Consider the following 26336-nt stretch of genomic DNA (forward strand, 5'->3'; position numbering starts at 1 on the left):
ACATTCATCCGACAGTGCATATCAATATGAATGTAATAAATTACATTTAACTACCTCTAGTGAGTGAGGAGATTGCTAGCTGGCTAGCTAGCAAACACGTCACAGCTAGCTAGCTCATAATCAATAACCAATAATATGTATGTGACAGCAAACTATGAAACATACTCAACACTCGTGTCACTGACGGGCATCGCCCCCATCACCATCACATGGATGTTCTTTATCACTTTGTGTTGTGTCTATTTCCCTTTTCTGTTGAGAAGATAACTGAGACTTTTGTAGCTTTGAGGCACTGCTGGCCTTTCAATGTCATTTATAAATGGGTTGTAAAGCATAGATAGTCCTCACTTTAGATGAGGTCACAAAACATACTTAACCAATACTTAACTAACGACTAGTAACTACCTGAATTAGTCATGAATTGCAGTATTAAAACACGTTTATAAAGCACATGTTAACCATTAGTGCATCATCTATAAGTCCTTAATATTTGGAATTTGCAATATATATTACTTAATTTACAAATGGGGAATCCATCATTTATAAAGTATGAAAAAATAAAACGTTTAGAACTGTGTTTACATATTACATACTAAATAGTTACTAATGAGTGTTCATGTTGGAACAATGGTCTATAAATGATGAATTAGGTGTTTACTCAAGCTTAACTAATCCTAAATAGCATGGAGTTATTACAAAGTGGTAATTCATTATCTTTGACTGTTGTGATTTGTTTACATCATTTCAGTTGTCCCATACATCATAGTCTATTCATACATGAACTTTGACCTCTGCATTTAACCCATCCAGTCGGCTGCTGTATACACTTGGGTTTCAGTGTCTGAAGAACTACCCACTTACCCCATGAGCCACCGCCTTAATGTGATTATTTCAGAAGTGATACATTGAACCGACAGACCGGCCAAACACCTGGCGGAGCACTCCAAACTTCCTCTGTGGTACTATACTGCAGTACCGGTGTCTGCAGGACCACATTGTGCCACGAGGACTCACACACAAGCCTAGGACGACCTGAGTCGCTGTTGCAGCTGAGATTGGGCATTCAGCTCCGTAGTATACCCTCAAATAACTGACACAAAAAGTGTCAATTGTTTTTGTTTGCCTAATGTGGTTACAGGTCGTAACATCATTGGTGACCATGAGCGTCAGGGATATGGTGAGAAGAGGTGCCGTGTGGAGCTCACGTCTGCAATAAGATACAGAAGTATCAGCTCCTTTACTCTGGCTGTGGGACTCTTTAACTCTTCCTCCACATTATATATTTTTTGTGATTTTGTGTGTTGTTATGTAGACAAATGGAACTAAAATCTGCATTTTGTTGTGGGACCCTGTTGAGAAAATGATAATAAAATAGCAATTGTTTAAATGCTAAACCGTTAATTAACATAGTGCCACATGTATAAGGTTATAATTCTTTCTTCTTCTTTTTTGCAGGTTGAATGAATGTGAATGAACATGAATAATAATCAACAAAACGTTTCGGGAGTGCAGTGGGGGCAGTGTTCTCCATCAGGCTCCAAAAGCTCTCTGTCCGGCCCTACAGAGCCGCAGGCACGCACATCCCGTGCCGCGTGCAGCACCGCGAGGATAACCGGGGTCGAAGACGGCTGGCAAGAGGTGAAAAGGAAAATGTCGACCTCAGGATATTGCGCTGAAATCCGCTGGAGCGTAACATCCTCACGCGGCGCCGCTCCAAACGCTCAACCTGATCCTGGAACAGCTAAGAGCAGCGCGGCGACCGGGCGCTGAAGGGTGGATGTGATGAATGCGCGTCCATCTCTGCCCGGGAGCGGAGAGGCTAGGGGATGAGGAAATAAAAAGACGCATCTCTTTAACAATCTGCTTTCGAATATTCCGAAACCAAAAGAGAGGAGAGGAGAGGAGAGGAGAGGAGAGGAGAGGAGAGGAGAGGAGAGGAGAGGAGAGGAGGGGATAAGAGAGGAGAGGAGAGGCGAGGAGAGGAAAGGAGGACGCCTCCATCGCGTCTCCTGATGGACCGGCCCGCTGGAGGAACGACAAGCCAAACCCACCCGGTGTGAGTCTGCATATATAAAGCCGAGCAGCGGGTGTCTGATCATCATCATCATCGTCATCATCATCATCATCCATCATCAGCCTCCTCACGACCTGGACCGGGATTAATCTTTGTTTCGTGTCATCAGGAAAGCACACAGCGGGGTGCAGCCATGGCTCACGCATGGGGATACGGACCGACTAACGGTGAGGATCCGTGAGCGTGCACCGGACGGCAGCTTTACATGTAACAGGTTGACTCAGCTCGGGGTGCAGTCAGTATGTGCTGCGGTCAGCAAGTTTTCTTCCACAGAAAACACGGAACGACTTCAATAATTCACATGACAGTCTCCTCCAGCGCAGCTTCAGGGTTCAGATGTCATAAACAGTTCACCTTGACAGCCGACTTTGTTCTAATTAAACATCCACCAGCTCAGTGTAGGTGAGTTTCATGTATGAAACTCAACTTTTAAAAAGTGCTCAGACTCAGAGTTTGAATTTCGCCACATAATTAACATGACTGGCTGCAACACAGACATTAATGCAGAAATAAATTCCCTTTTTGATCAGTTTAGTGCAGCATTTTTTTCTGATTCTGTATTTGTACTTTTATGTGCACAATTGCTACTTTTATATATTTATTTTATTTAAAGGATCTGAATATCACACTGCTGCTGAGTAAACTTGAGAAGGTGTTTATAAATATACAACCTTTGCTAATTTTCAAGTGTGGAGAATCTGAATACTTTTTTTCTGCTCTGCAAAGGTAAAAGAAAGGAGAATACTTTCTTTGTCATAAATCTACAGGGAAACTTGGCGTAAAAGTGCTCTGCACAGAACATACAAGAATAGGACAAAGCACTTGCTACTAACATGTCATTTCATATTTTTCAATATGTATTTGCAGGACCTGACAAATGGGGAGAAAATTGCCCGATAGCTAACGGGCCCAGACAGTCTCCTATCAACATTGTCCCTAAGGAGGCCAAATTTGACCCCACTCTGAAGCCTCTGAAAATCAAGTACGACCCCTCCAACGCCAACAGCATCCTGAACAACGGGCACTCCTTCCAGGTGGACTATGTGGACGACACAGACAGCTCCAGTAAGCACAGCTCACTCCTGCTGCATAAGACCATAAATATACATAATGTATTTACCTCATTTCTGTTTTTCACAAAATTAACCAAAACACTGAAATGAGGAAGATCTGGGTTGATAATAGAGTGAACACCATTTAAATCAAACCCTTTAAACTAAAAATAAATGTGGTTTGAATTGAAATCCAACACTATTCCTAAGCTTGTTTACAAGACATTATGTCAATGCGGATCTTTGGATCGATGAGTAAAACCACACGATTGACTCTTCCAGCCCATTAGTATTACAGTATTTACCGTATTACAGTATTACAGTACAGTAAACGTTATCTGTCTGTCTGCTTTGGGCCTCCACCCTGCTGTGTGTACTGTGGCAGATAAGAGCGTATCTGGAGGTCAGCAGGACATCGGCACCACCTCACCCTGCTGCACTGACACTGTTTGTCCAACATTCATCTGACAGTGCACATCATTATTAATTTCTATTATTTCCAACTCTTTCGTAGTGTACTTAATTTCAATGTTCACATGAAAAGTTGCCCATTCATGAAATTGGATTCTGCGTTTGCCATGCAGTGCAGTCGGCTGCTGTATACCACCCTGGGAGCCACTTGGGGTCCGGTCTCTTAAGGACCCGTTTTAGTTGTTGTTCTATCAATGAGGTGCTCTGGGTTGGATGACTTTTGCATAAGTGTTATTTTCTCCTAATAAATATAAAATACAAATGTTTTCTCAGGCTAAATTGTACTAACCATGACCTTAACTGACCTTTACCTGTAAAAGTCAGCGGACTGCCCCCTCAAAATTACATCACAGTGGTGGTCATCTTTTTTCACTGACAGAGGATGTCTCAAAAGGAATGTTTCACAAATTCTCTATGGTTTAAATAAATTACATGCACCATTTGAATTTTCACCTCTGAATGAGTAACATTAGGAAACTACGTTGATTGCTTTGATGAACAGGACCACAACAACAAACGGCATACAGTTGAAACAAAATAGAAAGAATGAAAGCATTAAAATGTAATATAAAGAAGTAGAAGTAATACGACCATATACAGCCAAATTCACAGAACGTCATCTCTGACTGTGATCATGTGCAGGTTACTGAGGAGCAGAGTGTTGATGTTAAATCTCTTTCCCTGAATGTGTCTCTAATTACTCGGTTGTTTTTCTCACCAGCCCTGACTGGAGGTCCTATTTCTGGAACGTACCGCTTGAAGCAGTTTCATTTCCACTGGGGAGCCAGTGATGACAGAGGCTCCGAACACACCGTCAACGGCATCAAGTTCCCGTGTGAGGTACTGAGGCCACTGGGTCTTCTGCTAACAACTCCCACATAGTAACATGCCCTCAGTTCATTTTAGGGGGTTGTGTGGTGTTTATGGTGTTACTATCTTATCTTATTCAAGAAGTTTAGGTCAAATATATATGAGAGTAACACATCTGTTTATAAAATGTTGAGACCTTTCAGAAACTATCACTGAATATACGTAAGCAACGTAATTGAAGTTATGTAACAAATGTACTTAAACTTAGACTTTTTCAGAACTTTTGTTCGTGTCCCGTTTTAAATCAAAAGTCAGCGTTGACTTATTTTAAGAAACGTAAGTATTTGACTGAAAAGCACTTAGGACCCATAACGTAAGCCTAAACATGAGACCATAAACTCATGTTTGCAATGTTTACTGAAGGAATAAATCAAGAGGGAAGTAGAAACATTTCCACATTGGCTTCACTTTTCAGAACCAGAGGTTGCTGCCTGCTAAAAGTCAAACTTTTCTTTCTCTTGTTAGCTTCACCTGGTGCACTGGAACACTAAGTACCCGAGCTTTGGAGAGTCCGCCAGTCAGCCCGATGGACTCGCAGTGGTCGGGGTCTTTCTCAAGGTGAGTCTCCAGTGATTCATCAGTCTGTGACTGTACTACAGGGAAATCATGCTTTCGGTATTCATGCCCTCCGAGGGACTTTTGATGGTAAAGAGAAAAGCCAAATAACGAACGCTGTATTTAAGTATTATAATTACAAATGTGTGTGTCTGTGTTGTGTTCCAGATTGGTGCTGCCAACCCCAGACTTCAGAAAGTTCTGGATGCCTTGGATGCTATTAAGACCAAGGTAAAGACAAATGTGCTAATACTATCTATGCTTGGGAAACTAACAACTCAAAAGTCAAGATAGCCAAGGAGTAACAATGGCTTCCTTCTCTCACTCCTTTTCCATCCTTCTCGTCTTGACCACCTGCAGGGAAAGCAGACCACCTTTGCTAACTTTGACGCAAAGACCCTTCTTCCTGGTTCTCTGGATTATTGGACCTATGACGGCTCTCTGACCACGCCTCCCCTGTTTGAGAGCGTCTCCTGGATCGTCCTCAAGGAGCCAATCAGTGTCAGCCCTGCACAAGTACAGAACTTTGCTTCATATACAGTACTCTCTCGCTTTACCTTCATAAAATATAAATGAGTTATTCCAACTGTGAAGTTACATATTTTGAGTATTGATATACTTATATTTAATGACAGTAATTGTGCATGATTAATCAATAAATAAACAACTCAGTACATAAATAAATAAAATAATAAGGAAATAAATAAATAATACCCTAAATCATCAAACAAATGTACAGGTTACTTTGATAATTTTGGTTGTTGCAGTAATACAAGGACATACAAAAAACATCGAGAGTAACATACACAAATAATAGGAGGAGCATTAATAGCAGCAGAGTTAGCAAGGTGCACCAGGCTAATACATGATATGATGAAGTAAAATGTATTTACAAATAAGATAATTAACGAGTATAGAAGGAAAAAAACTAAACAGAAATGTATTAATTTGGAAATAAACAAATGTGAAAATACATTATTTATTTATTATATTACATGCATACATTTTCAAATTCATATGCACATTTAATTGATAACTGAGGCTTAATAATTTAATTGAGTAATGTTTTTGTTCATTTCTTTTGTATAATAATGCCAGCTTTAGTCCTTTCACAGGGCTGCACTGTATAACAGAATAAAGTAACACATGCATGTAGTATTGAACTTCAGTCTGAGGCCAAACATGAAAACAACAGAACTGGATTACAGACCGATATGATTTAAATACAGTCATACGGCTTTGGGTGTTTCAGTGCAAGTATAAAGTGCACGTGTCTATGTGCGTGAACGTGCACACAATATCCTGTGTGTATTTGTGGCAGTCCTAAACACAGACATCTCTCTTGGCAGCCCACCTGCTGTTATGTGGGCTGGACATGCTGCTTGTTTTGATCATGTAGTCTGGAGGGACTGCTGCTGGGCTCTCTGGGGGAAGCTGAATGAGTTCAATTTAAAATGAGAAAATAAAGCGCGTGAAGTGTCGAGCCTCAGGGAGCCGGAGAAATCAAAAGGAAGAGCCAGTCAATTACTGCAGAGCAAAGAGAATGAGAAGTAAGAAGTTATTTCTTCATTTTACAGTATTTCCAAATAGCCTCACACGCACTTCAGACTTTGATTTGCTAATCAACTCATTAGTACATGGTTTAAGGAACCGCAGAATGCTGGTCCAACCCCTGTAAAGGGGCGTGAGGAGCCATATCAGGCTTTACAGCAGGGTGGGTCTGACCCTTCAGGGCATTGTGTTCCTCTTAGATTACACAGACTGTCTGTATCTCCACTGAGCAGTTTGCACTCTACCTCTTGAACATGACTAACACCTTATACCAGAGGTGGGCAAACTACGGCGTGAACTACACACTACTATGTGTGTGTTCTGCTGCAGCAGAAAGACCGCTGTAATGCCTTCTGCTGCGCACACAGCTCTGCTGCAAAAGAACACACACACGAAAAGCCTAAAAGAGCGCTGTGCATTAAATAAGCATAAAGAAACATCAACGCTGGTCTGTTGTGGTAATCGTGCTTTGGGAAAATCAAGTCGGGAACAGAGAGGCGTTACAGAAGTTTGTACGCGCCGTGCGGACCGCTGCCTGCCGTGTTCTGCTGAACTAGAGCGACACACAACACTTGCTGTGCTGCGCTGGTCAATTCCACCCCTCCCCCACTGATCCCACAGACAAGGGCAACACTTTTTATTTATTTTTTATTACCGTAATATACCGCAAAACACTGAAAAGCTCCACTTCTTAGCGGTCAGAATCCTTTTTAATTATGTCGTAAAGCGTTAACTTTAGAAGAATTACGGTAATATGAATCACTTTCTGTCGCCGGAGACGGGGTTTGTACTACAACAGTTTTAGAGTTGTAAAATGAACTGACAGCTGCATGCAGAGTATTTTTCCTCAGTATAACTAACATAACTAACCACATTCGACCCACGGAACTGCGCCACCCTGCGCGCTCATGTCATGTGACATATAGGGTTCTGTCTGCCAGCCTCCTGCCATCCTCCTGCATTGATCCCTTCTGTCACAATGAGTGGACCCAAGAAACGACAAGTCGACAGTGAGTGCAGAGTCTTTAATGAGTGGACTGCTAAGTATTTTTTCACCGAAGTACGATCAAAGGCAGTATGTCTTATTTGCCAAGAAACCATTGCAGTATTCAAAGAATACAATATTAGCCGCCACTTTTCCGCCAAGCATGCTAACTATGCTAGCCAACAGTCAACGACAGAACGGGCGGCTACTGCTAAGAAGTTGGCAGCCAATTTAAAGAGTGAGCAAAATATTTTTTTTTATTTAACCAGCGAGTTGAACAAAAAAGCTGAGTCATTTACGTTATATTCTCACACCGCCCCCTGCCGGCCTCGCCGTCGTCCAGTGTAGAGACACGGGTCTCACACCGCCCAGCACCCCCTGTGGCGGACCACAGGCTCCCCACCTTCCCTTTGGCTCCAATAATCTGTTTTACCAGATACTCATACTCTCATGTGGTCTGCATTTGGGTCTGCAACATTGTCCTCCCGTGACAGGTTCACACAAACACTCTCCATCCATCTGATACTGGCCCGGCCTGTCTGTCAAATTCTTTTTATTCAATGTGGCCCCTGAGCCCAAAAGTTTGCCCACCCCTGCCTTATACCTTCATATGTCAGAAGACGTTTCCCTCTAAAGGTTTAGCTTTACCTCCCTAGATAAATGATAGATGTTCAACGGTGAAATGTGCTTATGTAGAGAAGAGGAAGAAGGGCCGTGAGCCCGCTGACAATTAATCCCGGCAAACCAGCTCGCTAAAGGCCAAATGGCTCCCTGAGGAGTTGTTGTTTTCGCCACACTGCTGTTTTCGTCGCTTCACACACACACACACACACACACACACACACACACACACACACACACACACACACACACACACACACACAAGCTGTTTTACTCTCACCGTTCCCCTTAACATGTGCACTTGTTACAAGTGGCTCAGTGATTTGGCTTCATTTGTAAGCGGTGAAGCATCTTTCAACTGTGGGATGATTTCTTGAAACATCGTAATGCTGCTATGTCCCATGTGGGACTACCTTCAGTGTCAGCAGGGCTGCGTTTTACACCACCATGTGTACATGTGAGATAACAGCCCCAGCAGGAGGTCGTGAGGCTGGCTGCTCTGTATTAACACCGGATTAAAGACAAACCGAAGAAGTGAAGCAGATTATTGCATTCAATTCCACATTCCTTATTTAAAGAGGACACATCATGTTTATTTTCAGGTTCATATTTGTATTTGGAGTTTCTACGAAGTTCACACGCTTTGATGTTCAAACAACAGATTATTTTTCTCATACTGTATGTCTGAATACACCTGTATATATAATAATATACCTCTGTCTGAAGCGCTGCGTTTTAGTACTTGTTTCTTTAGGACCCCCCATCCAAAAAATAGCCCAGTCTGCTCCAATTGGCTTGCGAGAAAAATATGATGCACCTTTGCAAAGGTAGTTCTCAAAAGAACTGTTATTTTTTTATTCTAGCGTTTGTAGGTTGGTAGAAAACGAGCGAACACTGCCTGTTTCTTCCTATGTACATCGAAGTGCACTCTGATTTGGCCATGTGAGGATACAAGAGCTCATGGGAATGTTTCATCCTTCTGGTTCCTAAGCAACACACACTCTGTGTCCACATACATTAGAGAAATTATTCTGCAGGCACAGAAAATATGTTGTCCTAATTGAACGGCAGGTGTTGGACTTCTAGCCAAACACCTGTCGTACACATATTCACACATTCTTGTGTGAAAGTGTTATACAATATTTAAGTATAAAAGCAGAGCAGTGGCTGGTATAGGCTCATGATGTATTCTGCTTTAACGGCAGCAAACACAACACATGGCTCACGCGTTAGCTACGTTTCATTAGCTCAGCGAGATATTACTGACAAACATATCGGAAACTTAACCGTAACAAACAGCAGACATGGAGCTATGGAGTTTAATAAGACTATGAAGTCATGCACATGAGAAACCTCGTTCATGCACGTGATGCGAGCGCATAGAACAAGCTGCGAGCGGAAAACCGTCCTGCTGAATCAGCATTTCTGCTCCTCGGCCACGAATGCAGCTCCAGAGCATCTGCTCTCAGTGACGACGCAGTTACACTTCGAAACAACAATCGTGGTACTTCAGTCCAGGCATGTTTTGGATTTCAGCGACTGCTAATTAATCCCTTCTCTCCTCGTCTCTCATTCCTTATTAGATGGCCAAGTTCCGCGGCCTCCTCTTCACTGGTGATGGAGAAGCTCCGTGCTGCATGGTGGACAACTACCGGCCCTGTCAGGCTCTCAAGGGCCGCCAGCTCCGCGCCTCCTTCAAATGAACCCCTGCTCCATCTATGTGGCTTCCTTGCCCCCTTTTGCTTATCCGTCCCTCCTTGTACCGAACCTCTTTACTCCCATTTTGCAATGCTTTCCCATTTTTTATTCAGCTTCTATTACTTAGCTTCTATTATCAATTCACATCAACTTGAAAAGTAGAATGCAATACTTTCTGCTTACATTTTCTCAGTGGTGGGCCGTGGATTTTCTAACTGGGCCTGTAGTGGATCAGCTGTTCGCGATGCAACGCCCCCCCCCCCCGCAAAGTGAACAGCGAGCACTAGTTAGCTAGTTATTTTATAATTGAATTATAAAATAGCTATAACTTTGTGATTCTGTTTAGGCCAGCAGAGAAGGCTTAGCAGGCCCTGACGGCCCACCACTGCATTTTCTACGCCATAGACTAACTGGATGTATCTTGAATTTAAGAACTTTGAAGCACTCATAAGCTTTGACAACGTTAAGAAATAGGTCAAGAGAGGTGGTGCGCCTGAAGCCATTTGGACAAAAAAACACTAGAAGAAGAATAACTTAGCTGATGTTAGCTAACGCAACCACGTTACAATGAATCGTACTTATGAACTACAAGCGAGACACACGTTGTATCATCTTCACAGCGTTTCTGCAAGCCTGACACGAGGCTGATGTCAATCATATTTATGAAGAATGTTTTTGGTTCAGAAACATACTAATTCAATGTATTTTGTGGTTTGCAAAAACATATGTTAATTTTTTGTTTGGCGGCTGTGTTGAATCCAGGTACCAACGGACTAGTGATCTAACAAACTCTAACTAAAGGGCAGGCATTCTGGCACCTGATCTCGGATATGCAACCTAATATCTCTGGCACCGTATAACTGATAATACAAGTTAGTGTATATTGATAGATGCCAAGACTTGAGAGACAAAATATACCCAAAATAGATTTATAAAAGTTATGTTTGTCTTATTAATGCAAAATAATAAATACAAGAATCTAAATCAACAGTAAAATACTTTTTGTATAAAAGACTTCTTCGGCAGATCTATATTATGAGATGATGTGCTATTTAGTACAGTTATAGGCAAAAGGCCGCCGCCTATTGGACTTGGATGTAGGCCTAAATTACATGCAGGGATATTTACCAATAATACAGATGAATATTTTTAATTCATAGGCAATATGCTTTGCCTTGTTTGAAAAGCCTTCCTGAAGCTGATTTGCTGCTATTGTGTTGTGAATTGTGCGGCAGACAGATTGTTCAAGCTAAAGTTTTAATTGATGCCTCATGTTGTCCCTTCAGGACAAAGTGATCACGCTGAATTTGATGCGTAACATTTTGCAGTGTCGACTTTGCCATTGTCCACTGTGGCCACCGACCATCAACGGGCAGGCACTTGTACACAAGAAGGTTTTTAGACGTGTGATCATCTCACGATGGTAATGCTTTGGAATGTTCCAGTATGTTGTGAGAGACAGTCCTACAAGGTACTGGCTGATGAGGCCATGCACACAATAATGCATGTTGTTTGTCTCTGTTGGGCTTCCATCCAATTTGGAAAATGCTTGCTTTTTTTGTTGTTGCAAAATGTAGCCAGAACTTCACTGAGACATCTGCATTACTGTGGTCATGGCTCAGCTCATGTTATCAGTGACTCTACAGAATAAGTGTCAGTCCATGTTTTATATATATTTTAAAAACAAACTATGACAACTGAACTACCTATCACCACAGTGCATTAAACATTGCCTTTAGGACTCATGTATGACAATGCTGTGAGTTGAAAAGAAAGAACTGAAAGGATCAATTTATGACTATATATTAACTCACGCTGCAGTATTGACATTGGTCATAGAATTTGTCATTAAATTCATTTGTCAGCAATGTCTATAGTCATCAGTCTATCTAACTGAAGTGAGATCAGTGGCAAATATTCATAAGAGACCAGCGAAATCTTACCTTTTTAGCTTTTATATCAATGTAATAAAACAATCAGCTTTCTGAGTGGGGTTATGATGAAAAAAATGATGTCACTGAAAACTACTGTCAAATTACATGTGGAAAAAAATGCTTTTTTGTGAATCTGTCATGCCTTAATGAAGAAGAGTTTCATCAATAAATATTCATAACTTGCAGATGTCTGTTCTTTTTTTTCACAACTCCTAATCACATAAATATATTGGTGTCAGCTCGCTCACACGGCACGTGCATGTTGAAAACCTTTGTCCAAGGCTACGAAAGAGGATGTGTTTCTTCAGAAGGCTTAGACTCGATGGTGTTTATAGTAAACTCATGATTCTGTTTAATCAAATGGCTTTAGAGAGTGTAATATGATATGGCACACAAGTATGATATGGTAACCCGTCAGTCTGAGCATGTGCGTCTTACTCAATGGGCCATGGATATCACAGGGAAAAAGAACATCACTATCTTCAGTCCTATCTGGGCTCAGGGAGGCGACCCAACACACACTCTGAACCCAGAAATATGGCTGTTTCCTTCAGCCAGACGGTTCAGAAAGACAATCTGCAGGCTAAATCTGGAGAAACATTCATTCATCCTCCATCAAAATATAAAATAGCCACAAGTAGTGTGATATGATGAGATTTTATGGAGACTAATTGAGACTAACCTAGGGGAGCCTGAGCGCAACATACGGATGGGTCTCCCCACCTCCCAAATTAGGACCAATGCTGCAGATGAGTAGTTCAATGATGCTTTTATTTTCCACCAGGTGTCATAAATTCTTCAGGGTGAGCCTGGCCCAAAATAACAAACAAAACAATCTGTGCACATAATCTAACTTCCCTACCACAAAAGGAAGAAAAGAAAATACAGGTGTCTTACCTATCTCCCTACCCGAAAACAGGAGAAAACATGGCTAAACAAAAAGGGCTTCTCACCCCTACCGACACTCTTCCTAACCCCACCACCCCAAGGATCCCTCTTGTGCAGCATGGCCCGGTTGGAAGCTGGAGAGAGAGAGCCGACCCCACAGGCTCCCTCCTAAGTAGCCGTCCAATTACCTGCAGCGAATGAAAAAGCACAGTGCAAGGCAAAACATTTCACAACACCTCCCCTCAGGCGGGGAGGTGAACAGCACTAAGACTAAGGTGGGGCTTCTTTCCATGATGCCCTGAGTCATAACACTAATATATTGTGACTTGATCATTTATTATCTGTGTTGGTCACACCTGGTTTTCTTCTTTGTAACTATTGTCGACAACAAGTGTATTTGAGCATGTTTATGCATGAGTGTATGTATGATCATGAGTGTATCTTATCTCATCATTTAGTCAATTATGGTCCCATTTGGAGTAAACAGGTTGCTTTGTTGTCATTGTGCAACCGGGTTGCACAACAAAACGCAGATTGCAGTCCCATTTTGCTACATAAGAAAACACAAAAACACAAAAAAAAAGTCTACTTTGACGATATTATATGTTGTAGGGTCGCAGATGAATTAAGAAGTCTCACAGAAAGAGGACAAAAGCTGCTCTGAAATCTGGTGGTCAGCTGATACATTTTAATATTCTTTAGCTCTTCTCAGGCTCCTCTTGTCACCAATATCACTGATGCTAAGGAGATGGTTCCAATAATTATCTGGGTGGGTTTAATCACCTGCTGTAGAGTCCTCCTGTATCATATACCAGGGTATGCTCTAGTCTAGTGTGTGGCTACCTTGTGATTGACTGGTCGCTACCAGGGCTACTTAATAATGGTAACATTTTGGTCGCCTAAAAATGTCTTATTCAGCATTCTGTTGAATTTAGCTCCACCCTCTTGTGTATCCTCTGGTTGCAAAAAAAACAAACAAGTTGGTGACGACTAAAATAACTTCAAAACCGTAGTCCGCATCAATGGATTATGTCACCATGACTATGTACATACAGTCTATGGGTAGTCACAGATATTGCACTGTTAGACATGCTAGTAATATGGGCCTGTCGGTTGGTCCACCACTTTGGCCGAGACTGAAATATCTCACCATTAAATTGCTTGCCATGGGATTTTGTTCAGACATTCATGGTTTCCAGAGGATGACTCCTAATGACTTTGCTTATCCTCTGATTTTCCAACTTCATGTTGGTTCAGTTTCATCACTTCCTTTGAGAAAGTGACCTGGTTTTACAAAGTTTTAATGAGGGAGGATGAGGATGCTTTGTTGTAATAATGTATTCATTATTTATTTATGAATTAAGCCTCTATCAAAAATCATTTGCAAAACAGGAAGCGGGTAAGTGATATTGGCTCGTGTTGGTCTTATGTAACAATAGTTGGCTGTTTGTTGGTGACTCCTTTGTGCGAGTCCTCATCATCACCAACCATTAGCTGGATGGTCTTTGTTGGACATTCAACAGTCTCTGACAGTTTCTCAGTGTCTCTGCTGCCGTGATGGACGGGAGGGAGAGAGGATGTCTGACATATAAAAGACAAAATCAAGAACAATATATACATATATATTTTTTCAGTTCTTTTGTATATGTGACAAACAATGTTTGTATGGGCGATGCTCACAGATTTAAAACTGCTGAACATCTTGAAACTTTTTCTCGCTCTGCGGGAGAAGTTTGCCCTCTCTGCCAGAAATGGTTTATTTTAACCCAAAACATGATATTTTCCTATAAGTAGGTCTGTTGCCTAAACCTAAGGATATTTCTGCCCATGTGTGACGGCCTTTGGTAAGAGTTTGATGGTTCATCCAATCCCCCCCTTACTCTCCTCTGCTCCAGTCTAATGAATCTGAAGATGATATTAATGAGAGGACAGATGACCCAGAACTGGCAGCGGCACCAAAGAGCTACAAAAATGGCTAACTTCAAAGGCAAGCTGGGGACATTCACTGTGTGTGTGTGTGTGTGTGTGTGTGTGTGTGTGTGTGTGTGTGTGTGTGTGTGTGTGTGTGTGTGGCTGTCAGGTTATGAAAGGAGCTTTGATGGTCTCTATGGGCTCTCTGCTTCACAGACTAGGCCACTGTTTTAGGGACAAACAACGAGTGGAGGAGAGAGAAGCTGAAGATGGTTTGGACTTTATGAACGTGAGGGTCATGTTGTGATCGCAAACACGATTTCTCATTAATCTGCTGCTCTACAGATTCCGCCTCGCTAAGGTGGAGAACTGCATGACTAATCCTCTGTGTCAATTCCAAATATTATGTAATGAAAGGGTTCCCTCACCAACTTCCCCTCTCTGGCACTACAGGCGCCCCTCCCCCCGTGTCCCACAGTAACACACAATGCCGCTCTCTCCTCGGCCAAGTGACAACAGTAACCATGACAACTGCATGTTCGTATCATAAAAAATAAAAAGGGGGGTCGTAGAAACAGCTTTCCGTTGGGACAATTTGCGTGCTGACCTGTTTATCTGCAAACAGAATCATGTGACCACACCTTGATCATTCTGCTGGGGTTCATGGCCTCATAAATATGTATGTAGCATTTTATGCTCACGAAGCAGAAGCTGCAGTAACCTGAGAATGACCCGTGAGGAGCACCATGTGATGGAGAGTGGAAGAGAAAAAGTCACAGAACACATTGAAAATTCAAAAAGTATCTGCCATCCCAAATGAAGCATCCTTCATTTGAATTAATTTGACAGAGCATTCACAATAATCACTCAAAATCAGCAGGAGGAGGATCTCTCTCTCTCTCTATCTGACTGTCCCCTCACTTTCTGATGTACAACCATAAAAAGCAAGCAGGCTAAGAAACCCAGACCTTTCTATCTCATTTGCTCAATTTCAGGACTATGGACAGCACCCCTTCCACACAAGCGCCCTCTATTTTAACCGAACTTTAATCCACCATTTCACAGCACAATCACCCACTACTCGTTGGGCTCACATTGAGATCATATATATGCCCAAATGTTTAGAACCAAAAAAAACACCTGCCAGCATACAGTATATATGGGATGTTCATATGATGACTGTGTGATGATTGAGGGGGATAGCGACTCGAAAAGGGGGACAACCAATGATCGAGAGATTATTTTCATCACTCAGTTGTAAATTGATGAAGCCTCCTGGATGGGGGTTAGTGTTCGGGTCATCAGTTATGTTTACGCTTGTGCATGCTGTTCTGTGCATTCCTGTCATGTGCATGCTTTTTATATGTGCTGGTGTTGAGGCATATTATAGAAACTGGTAGGGCTGCCTCCTCCTCTGGGATTAGTCAACAAATCAGACATCGTGGTCTTAATTGAAGAAGCTTTCTTTTGTCAATAAGTCATATTTTTGTGATGTTTTAGATTATTACATTATGACCTTATATTACATAGTAATGATAATGTTATGAGCTGCTCCAGCTCGTGAAAACACAAGTTTGTGACACTTATACGTTTTGTTTTGCAAGTTAATCTTCATAAATGAGCACAACTTTGATCATTTCTAAAGCGTAAATGCAATCGGCAAAAGTAAAAAGCTATCATCAGGCTATAAACGAACTACGCCACATCACATGTCACAAGTGGGTGTGTATACACAATGATGCTGTCAACCATATTACGTTATGGAATGGGTTACTCGATATGGAAAAAAAGCAGGTTTAGAAGAAAGCTGGGTGGGGTCGGGGGTTCGACGGGTCAAACACAGTACTTTCAACCAGGAGACCATTTTGACTTATTTTACTGTAGTTTTGTTACGTATATGATTACTGGTTACTGCTGATCCTGTTCTACTCCGCCATCATCCAGTCTGTTCTCTGTTCTTCCATCACTGTGTGGTTTGGATCGGCCACCAAACAAGACTATAACGAGTCAGGAAGCGAGCTGGAAAGATCCCTGCAGACCCCTCACACCCTGGACACAAGCTGTTCCAACTCCTCCCCTCTGGTAGGCGCTACAGAGCACTGTACGCCAAAACCACCAGACACAGGAACAGCGTCTTTCCACTGGCCGTCACTCTGTTGAACAGTTAATCAGACTCTTCCATCTGCACTATCTGCACTTTTTTTTTGGTACTGTTGTCTTCAATGTCTTTTTTTAAATATGTATCTTGTTATTGTATATTGTGTATAAGCACAAAGAGCTAAGTGAAACTGGAGTCAAATTCCATGTATGTGTAAACTTATATGGCCATTAAAGCTGATTCTGATTCTGATGCACTTACCTAACGGCACTTTCGTAACCAGCGTTCTTATTTTGAGTAACATACATGATTATTTGAACCTAAACCACCATGTTTTCTAAACCGAACAAAGAGTAAGTTTATTTTGAAAAGACAGGGTAACAAACGGAAACTAGCATGCCGTCCCTGACAGGTCCAAAACTGAAGCTTGAGTGCCACCTAGAGCGTTATAGATTGAAGCGTGACCAAGCGGTGGTATTCAAGCAGATGATAATGTGTTGGTTAGCTGGTTGTTGTCCAACCATTGCATGGTCTGTAGTTTGTTTCCTGGTTCCCACTTTGCTCATCACGACTGCTTCGACCTGATGAGAAGAGAAGGGTAGCAGACTTTGTATGAATCGAATGTGTGGGATAAACATTGCTATATACTTATTTTATTCCACTCACTGCTGAATTAAGAAAACAGTTCAAGTTTGATCCCGGTACAACCTGGGTCTTTCTCTTTGTCATGCTGGCCATCATTACTGTCGGTTAGCAATGTACAGGGAGTAAACAAACTGGTAGTTGATACTTATTATCTCAAGCTCTCTATTTAGAGGTCATAATATTGGTCAACGCACCTAAAATGTTGCATTGACCAATATTATGACCTCACAGGGAACCCCTGTTCCCCTGCATATTCTCTGTTGGTTCCAGGGCTGCACGGTGGTGTAGTGGCTGCTCTCACCTCACAGCAAGAGGGGCCATGTTCGATCAGCTCCAGCGCCCCTGACCCTGAATAGGATAAGCAGTTTGGATAATGGAATGGAATGTTGGTTCCCTTATCGTCCGTCGCACCATCCCGTCTCTCCAATGGCAGGTGACCCATTTTCCAGCACCAATAGACAATGAGCACGTTGTATTGTTGCTGAGAATGTAGATGGCTGTAGCTCAGAGGCCGAGACGAGCTGAGGAAAGTATGAAAGTATGGCCACTTCAGGTTTAAACAGTCACTGGTTTTGAACGTTGAATTTGACAGTAATGGATTCAGCATCCCCAATAACCCCAAAAAGCACTCAGATTTAGTCCATATTGGTTAAACAGTCTCTGCAACACTGTCCTTATAGGTGATTATGCTCATTTTTCTAGACTGGCAACTAGACTAACGGTTCTAGTGGAATAAATCTCTGGAATGCAGCAATTCAAAAGAAATGACATAGTTCACTACACTAGAGCACACTGGAGCCATTTGAACTTTGAATTTTGTGTTGGGGGCAGATTTGGTGCCTCCAAGTGGCCAAGAGAGAAATGAAGGGGGTCGTACAGGTGACTGTGACTACAACACTGAAAAGCCCCATGCACATTTATATATGGACCCTCACCTTTTGTGTCACTTTATGAGTCTCTCATGAAGACAACATCAGAAAATCTGTCCCTAAATTATTAGGATTAAGTGGCGAGCATTGCAACGTTGGTGTCTTTCTCCCACTTCCACAGAGATATGTAAATTAGTAAAGGTGTCGTGCTGTTTGCAGTCTACTGTCATCCATTACCATCACATGTAGGGACTTGCAGAAACCAGAACACGAAGGAGTTGAGGATTTCAATTACATTATTAAACATCACTCCAAACACATCCAAACAACTTTATTTAATGTGCCAAAAAACTAAACTAAAATCTATAACACTGTGTTTTTTGTAACCTTGTGCAAGTCTTTGGTGGTCTTTGGTCTTTTGGTCCACCAAAGGTCAAACTGGAGATAGGATCTTTTCCCTCTGAATATGTTTACAGTTCCAACATTGGCACTTTGATAAAACAGCAAACACAACCATACTAGACATCACCAGACTTCTAGACTGTAAATCTCTACTGGAAAAAAACAAGAAAAAAAAGAGAAAGATTGGCCCATTAGACATGAAGGTCCTGACGGGTGAGTTGCTGTTAATTCATTAAAGTGTATCTTGTCTGGACAACATAACTAATGAAACACATTCTTGAGCCATTAGTTATGTCAAATGACGGGTGTTAAAGAAGGATAATCTAGACCCACAGTATCCAAGATACACATGAAAGATCCTGTCAATGATGACATGTTAGTAATAGATAAATTGTCACTTATAGGTGCTCTTAGTGCTTGAATGTGTATTGAAGCTACTGTTTTCTGAAAATGTATATTTCATGAACAGATGGAGAAGCTATAGGATTGAAAACTGTGCAGATATAAATCCAGACAAATGAGGAGAGCCCACCTGGCTCCACCTAGTGTTGTGACGGCTAACTGCAGGAGGCCTCAGTGCTGCTTAGTGGCTCCCAATCAGCTACACACGCGACTGACCAGCAGCTACTTAAACTCAGGTGTGTCGGCTGCTCACATAAAATCTCTCTGTGCGTTGCTCTGTGTGTTTTTCACATCCCAATTCTCAACAAGGTAAAGTGACTCAATGTTTTCATCAGAACAAAATGCAAATGAATGATTCTGGAACTCGGATTCCCCTCTTTAATGATTCAATTTTTGTTGAATATTGTGTCGTATGTTTTACAGGGGTTCATGTTTAATTTGATCTTCTGTTGTTCCTCACTTTAGATCATAGCTTCAAGCTATTTCATGTTTTGGTTCATTTATTCAGGACAGAATGCAACTTGACTTTAGACTCTTTAATTCATTTAAATGTAAAATGGGCATACGAGTGGGTCAGACAGAACCACTAACACTATGTAGTGGTTCTGGGCAATGTGGATCAGTGCTAGAGCAGGTTCGTTCTTTAATCAATGGATCGCCGTATTGATCCCCGGCTCCGCTAATCCATGCTGTGTGTCCTTGGCAAGACGCTTGACCCCAAATTGCTCCTGAGCTGTTCCTACGGTGTGTGTGTGTACATGAACATTGGTTTGAGTGTTAGTTGGTCCTGATGGCAGGTGGGACCTTGCATGGTAGCCCCTCCCATCAGTGTGTGTGAATGATGACGTGAAGTGTGTAAGTGCTTTGAGGGGTCTGAAGACCAGAAAAGTGACACAAGTACAGTCCATTTACCATGTACATATGTCAGATTGCAAAAATAGTTTCAAACCTGTTCAGACATTTTTAAACAGTTTTTTTTTTTAATAGCCAGCCTATGACATTAGTAAGGGGAGAAACATCTGACTGGCTTGTTTAATCGCTCTTTTTTTTTTCTTCCCGATCTAGGCAGCCTACAAGACTTTGTTTGAGGGTGCAGCTACTATTGTTTTTAAAGAGATATATCTGGAGTGTCTACCAAACTGAAATAAGATAACCCAATCAGTTGTTTGTGGGCTGCCAAGATTAGGAAATCATGTGATTCAATAAGTCTTTCAGATTTGGCTCACCTTCTAATGTCACACGCAGGCTGATTGGAATACAACAGCAACAAAGGCTTGCTTTGAACTGGGGATGAAGTTACACTTTAAAAAAGGATGGAGTGTTTCACACTGAAGGTGAATAGAGGTAGATTCAGACACGGTATGAAAGTGTTTTTAACGATAAAGCCGGTTAACATGTTCTAGTACAAAGTACAGGTCTGAACGAGTATGAAAAGCAATATGTCTGTTTAAATTCCTTTCATGATTTTCCTGCAGCAACATGTCTGATGTGAAAAGGGGTATACACACTGTTAGCAGTTGGTACATAGATCAGTCACTGCTTTGTTCTTGAGTATTGTGTAGCTTTAAAGGCTGACATTAGCGACAGCTACATTTGGGCAATATAATCTGAATTGAATACAGTGAATTTATCAACCGTGATCATGCAGCGCTGAAACTGGTCCAAAAATGCACCGTTTCACTATTTCCTCCTATGTTTGAGTCATGTTTTCTAAAATCTAGAGTGGCCAAGTGTTTTGGGAAATGACTGGATGCATAACTGCCTAAAATCCTTCTTTCTCCACGTTCTGTAGGCTGACTATGTCAGCAACGGCGGCTGTCAACAGACCTCCACCAGCTCATCCAGGACCAAATGGAGGGAACCCGCACCCTCGTGAAAACAGCAATAGACCACCTTCTCAGCAGCAAGACCCAGGACTGCACGGCGCCAGCCAAGACCCAGGACCTTCATCCAATCCCCAACACCATGTCTCTGCCAGGCCTGTCTTCTATGTCCAAGCGCCACACCCACACCCACCCCCTTTCCTCCACTACCAGTGGCCCATGCCCTTCTCCTATAACCCCTATGCGGGCTTTCCAGGCATGGGTGAGTCTAAGTTCGGTGTGTGTCTAAGTAAGGTTTAAGACCTTCCACTGATTTCCCTTTTTTCAATTGCCTTATTCAAGGTGAAAGCTAAAATTGCGCATCCTACTGGGTACAGTTTGTTTTAAGTGGTGACCAATAACATGAACATCTGTACAAATCTTTAGTTTTTCAATACAATATTCCTGAAATTGTATTTATTGTAAGAAACCTTGATGTTACAAGGTATTACTGATTGGATCATCTCAATTAATTTGACCAATCATTTTTCTTTTTTACCTCTCTAGGCTATGGTATGGTAATGCCCCCATTCCCTCCTCCCTACATGGAGGCGCCAGCCTACGTTCTTCCCCACCCTCAACTTCAACCAGTCGACTACAGGCGTTTGCTGCACCCCCAGGTCTACGCTCCCAGCGCACCCTACCAGCACCCTAACCAGGCCCGCAGAGTCCACCAGCCGTATACGGGTCCTGTTAGAGAAACGGTGAACTCTGAGGTCCAAACGGAACCCACACGGAGGGGTGTAGGTGCCTACGGTGAGGAAAGCCCAATCCTCAGCACCGATTCTGGGGGTGGAACCGCCTCAAACTCTCCATCGCCCTTGAACTCCACCTCCAAAAAACGAGGCTCTGCCGAGGTTGAGAACTATACCTTACCTGGCAGCAACGCAAACGACAAACTAGTCAAAAGGACCAGCACATGTAGCACAGTCAAACGCTGCATTGTCCTGCAGCCTACGGGATTGAAGACCGTTCAGGCGCACGTCAGAGAAGCTCTAGAAAAGCAGCAAAGCCATAAAGACACTGTCAGTCAGGAGAAGGATCCCCCTTTCTTAGACGTTCGCTGCAATGTGTGGTCAGTGAGTTCTGCAGATGGTATGGTTCCTGTGTGTAGCTCTTCTCAACAAGAGGAAGTTGTCCAAGATAGACGTGACTCTGTTCCTGACATTCTAATGAGTTGGGGAGGTGGCACGACACTGACAATGGCAGACAAGCTGCCTCAAAATAGCCTTGGAACTGAAGTAGAGCATGATCAGTTTGGTTACCAGATTCCAACTGAGACCACAAAGGGTCCAGCCTTGGCTGATAGTGTTTTTGCCAATGATGCTGACAATAATTTAAGCTCTAGAGACAGTGCAACACTTTGCAAGATCCTCAAAATGAGAGCAGTTTATGAAGATCGAAAGGCAGAGTCCAAAAGTGATACGGGGTCTATGGGATCGGTCGGCTATGTTGGCCATTGCCCACCCTACAGAGATGAATTGCTGCGTTCACTAAACTCTTCCGATGAGCTCCGTGACAAAGAGCAGGAAAATGGCAACGAGACAAATCCACACGGGGACAATGCAGACATCACTCCCTATCACATGTCATTAAATATTGGTCAGATTAAGAGAAAAATGAATGAGTCTGTTTGGTCTGTGGAGTCTCTGGCACCCTATATCCCCACTAAAGAGTGGCTTCTGCAAAACGGCATGTTTGAGCCTCAAGTAATCGTTGAGAGGACGGAGGAAGCTGAAAATGGTGAACCGTCAACCCCGGACAACCAAATTGTCAAAGCTGGTGAAGAGAGGAGGCAGACTCGCAGGTATTCCTCTTCTGATACTGTTCTAATGTTGGACAGCTGGCTCATGTTCAGTACCCCCGCTGAGAAGGGAAGTCCACCAAAGAAGCAAGAAATGGAGAGTAAAATGGATGCTTCTGAAATGAGGAGACCAGAGCAAGCTCAGAACATTGGTCCTTCGGAAAAGGATTCCTTCGCTTCCCCGACTCGCCTGCCACCATGCAACATAGTTGTATCTCCTGCCACTGAAGAGGACGTGGATAAAAATGGGTCTTCTGAACCCGAGGCTAATCAAAGCCCAAACCAGGAATCTCTCATTATAAATGAGCAGCAGGAGAAAAGCCCCTGCTCCCCCAAGCAGGAAGAAACACTGTCCTTGAACTCTGCGGCAGGGGGGGAAATCTCCTCTACAGGCCAGATGATTCTCCAGAATGAAGTGGACATGGAGGATGAAGCAGGCGGGAACAAAGAAGTCAGCCAGCCGAAAAACCAGCAACTGTGTGTCCCGACGGCGGACCAGAAGATGGCCGACGTGTCTCCGTCAAAGGCTCATATGGTGGACTGTGGCGTCCAGTGCGAAAAACTACAGGATTGTGACTGCAAGGATAAAGACTGGCATAATTCTAAATGCACAGGTGATCTTCTTCTCGCTTCAACCATGACTAACGTGTGCTGCTCTTGAGAGAAATGTGTGGAGTGCTTTAATGGTTGCTTGTCTTCTAGATAAGAAGGCAATTGATGGCCATGCTGAAGAATTCAGCATGAGGGGAAGAATGCAGAAAAACCAGAAGAAGAATCATTATAGGAACAGAGGTCACAGTAAAGCAAGTAATCGAGAGTGGATGCAGCCACAGCCTCCGTCATCAGGTTAGATTTTCAATTTAGTTAATCCCCAATTTTTTTTTTTTTTAAGAAATGTATTGTGGTTGGGAATATTGGTGTCAAGGACGGATTTAAAATGCATCGTGTTTTTAAGAATTCATCCCAACAAAGTACCATGAGGCTTAAATTGTAATGTGTTCTTTTTTTTTTTTTTTTAAAGCGCTAACTTCAAAATGCAATTTTGCAAAAATGCAACAACATTCTTAAAAATCAAACTTGTCTTCTGTCCCAAAGCCAGAAAATCTGCCACGTGAAATGGCATTATTGAATTGTACTCAATTTCAGGACTGATTTGAGTGACCAAACATCAAATGTAGATTCAAATGTCTCACTAGGGTACTAGTAAATCTGTTTCCCCATCAACTGAACCCACCCACTTGTAACCAATAAGAACGGGCACAGGAAAACAGTGACATGTCGGACACAAAGCTGATGGAACCATTTCTCTCTGGCATCTGTTTGTCTACAGACCAGCAAAGCAGCCAGCAGGAAACCTACAGTGGATACTATGGGAAACCTGGGAAACCCCAAAGTAAGAATCACAACTTTTATCCCCTCTTGTGTCATGCGGCACAGATTGCTTTTAAAACTGGAGCTTTCATTCAAGAATAGATTGAAATATCTCTGGTTTGGTCTGTGTAGATTGGTGGAAATCAGTGGCAGGCCGTGGATTTTTTACCTGCGAATTCAGTCCGACTCATAGTCTCTAACTTGAAACTCGTCATTTGTCATAATTCTGCCTGTGGCTTCCAATTTGAAAGAATTTCTGTGTCTGTAAAACAAAAGGGTAAATGCTATTTCATTACATGGGACAAAAGCTTCTCCTGTTCGACTCACTCATTCAATGTCTTGGAGACCTAAAGTGGTGAAAACCAGCTTTCTTTGCCGCAATTTACTTTTTTGCTTCTTCCAGGAGGAAATGGAAGGAACATGCGTTACTGAACACTGTCTGCACTCTACAAGACAACCCTTGGTTTTAAAGATTAAATTGAATATCCAAATTAAAATTTCTAATTAAAAATGTAATTCTATTTTTCAATAAATGTTTTGTATATAATAATCAACGTTTGGAGGTTTTATTTTAGCAAATTAGGGTTCTCACCGATTCTTTTTTCCATGATTAGAATTCCTGCTTATACGTAGAAGGCACCAACTTAAAGGAGTGAGGGCCCTTTCTGACATTAATATTTCCTGAGACCCTGGCTGCAGTCTAATAGCCAAAAAAATGACCATCTAACCACTTTTCCTTTACCTCTGTGGAAAACGTCAAGGAAAGATGGAAAGGAGAATTCATGAGTTGGGAAAATACACTTTAATCAGACTCCACTTTCACTAAGCCACACGACGGCAGGTGGATGTTCGTGACGTCGTGTGGCTGCGATGACACTATAGCGTTGTAGCCCATCTCGGACTACAATAAAGCGCATCTTAAATACTTTGTCCCTGTGTTCTCAGTGTTGCGTCATGCAGACGATTTAAACAACCCGGTTCAAAGTATTACTTTATTAACAAGGTTAGAAATGAAAGTGAAACAAAGGTATTTTTCAGAGTACAAAGCTGTTAAACTGTCTGTTCAGTTTCAAACATGCTGAATTAAATACATTCTCCCACTAACAATGTCTCGTGTGTCTCATATCTCTTTTTGTTATGTTTATATGCAGATTAGAAAATGCAGACAACAGTTTATGAAACACCACACAACTATGTGACCTAGTGTTGACTTGATGTTTTATTGTAACATGACAAATTAGTTGAAAGATGATAATCAGAAACATGACTTGGACTAAAGAGCTCGTCCAGTTTAACACTTTCATCAAAGCTTCTGGAGCTGAAGTCAAATAAAAGAATGAGTGCTGTAGTACAACAGCAGAGAGAATATCAAGTGCAGCAGTTTTCAGCAACAGCAATGTAATGTGGGTCAGTGAGGGTTTTAAGGTGGGACAGGACCAGGCTCAAAAGATTTGTGTTTTGAATATGGGAAGGTCTGTGCAGTCTCGGATGAGTTTGGGCAGAGGGAGGGGGCAGCTGTGGAGAAGGCTCTGTCACCCCATGTCCGGTCTTTGGTTGTATGGGTGTTGGCATCAGAGGAGCGGCGCTGACGGGATGGAGTGTGGTGGTGGAGCAGGTCGGTGGGGGCCTGATTATGGAGGGATTTGTGAGGTGAGGAGGATTTTGTATTGGATCCGTTGTGGGATCTGGAGCCAGTGGTGGTTCTGGAGAACAGGGGTGATGTGAGCAGCAGAGTTCTGGATGTTCTGGAGTTTGAGGATGTTGGATGATGTGCCATAAAGAATGCTATTGAAGTAATCAATTCTGGTGGTGGTGAAGGTATGGATCAGAGTTTCGGCAGCTGATGGGCGGAGACGGCTATGTATTTTTTTAAGTGATAAAGGCTGTTCTGGTGAATTGTTTGACTTGTTGTTCGAAGGAGAGGTTGCTCTCAAACATGACTCCAAAGTTGCGGATGGGGAGGGATAAGTTGTGACTGGTTTTGGTGAGAGATTTGGGACCGATGATGATTAAGTCGGATTTATCACAGTTGGGTTTGCATCCATGATTTAATGTCAGTGAGGCAGTCGGTCAGAGTGGAGTGAGTAGCAGTGGTAATGGCCTTTGTGGAGATGTAGAGCTGGACGTCATCGGCTGTTCCTGTTAGGAACCTTCCTAACCAAAAAGGACTATTGGACCGCATCCCCTGTCCCTTTTTAGAAACCCGGCTGATGCATAGAAGAACAGAGTAACTTCCCTTTCTGTGTTTTTCCTGAGAACCAGGGCACTCTAAC

General features: G+C 42.4%; 1 protein-coding gene across 1 annotated transcript; it reads left to right on the forward strand.

The window, feature by feature from the left end:
* Positions 1-1943: 1943 nt before the first annotated feature.
* Positions 1944-11996, forward strand: cahz (carbonic anhydrase). Its single transcript, XM_079217761.1, has 7 exons — positions 1944-2241; positions 2942-3139; positions 4319-4437; positions 4933-5025; positions 5191-5253; positions 5383-5538; positions 9763-11996. Exons 1-7 carry the CDS (start codon positions 2208-2210, stop codon positions 9880-9882), a joined length of 783 nt encoding a protein of 260 aa, XP_079073887.1. The 5' UTR covers positions 1944-2207; the 3' UTR covers positions 9883-11996.
* The last annotated feature ends 14340 nt before the right edge of the window (positions 11997-26336 follow it).

The sequence above is a fragment of the Taurulus bubalis genome, assembly GCF_910589615.1.
Source record: "Taurulus bubalis genome assembly, chromosome: 1".
NCBI classification, from domain to species: Eukaryota; Metazoa; Chordata; class Actinopteri; order Perciformes; family Cottidae; genus Taurulus; species Taurulus bubalis.

Bases quoted from the DNA above. Each gene is read 5' to 3' on its own strand.
- cahz (XM_079217761.1), top strand. From the start codon at position 2,208: ATGGCTCACGCATGGGGATACGGACCGACTAACG. The intron at 5,026-5,190 runs GTGAGTCTCCAG...GTTGTGTTCCAG, and splicing joins TGGTCGGGGTCTTTCTCAAG to ATTGGTGCTGCCAACCCCAG. The intron at 5,539-9,762 runs GTACAGAACTTT...ATTCCTTATTAG, and splicing joins TCAGTGTCAGCCCTGCACAA to ATGGCCAAGTTCCGCGGCCT.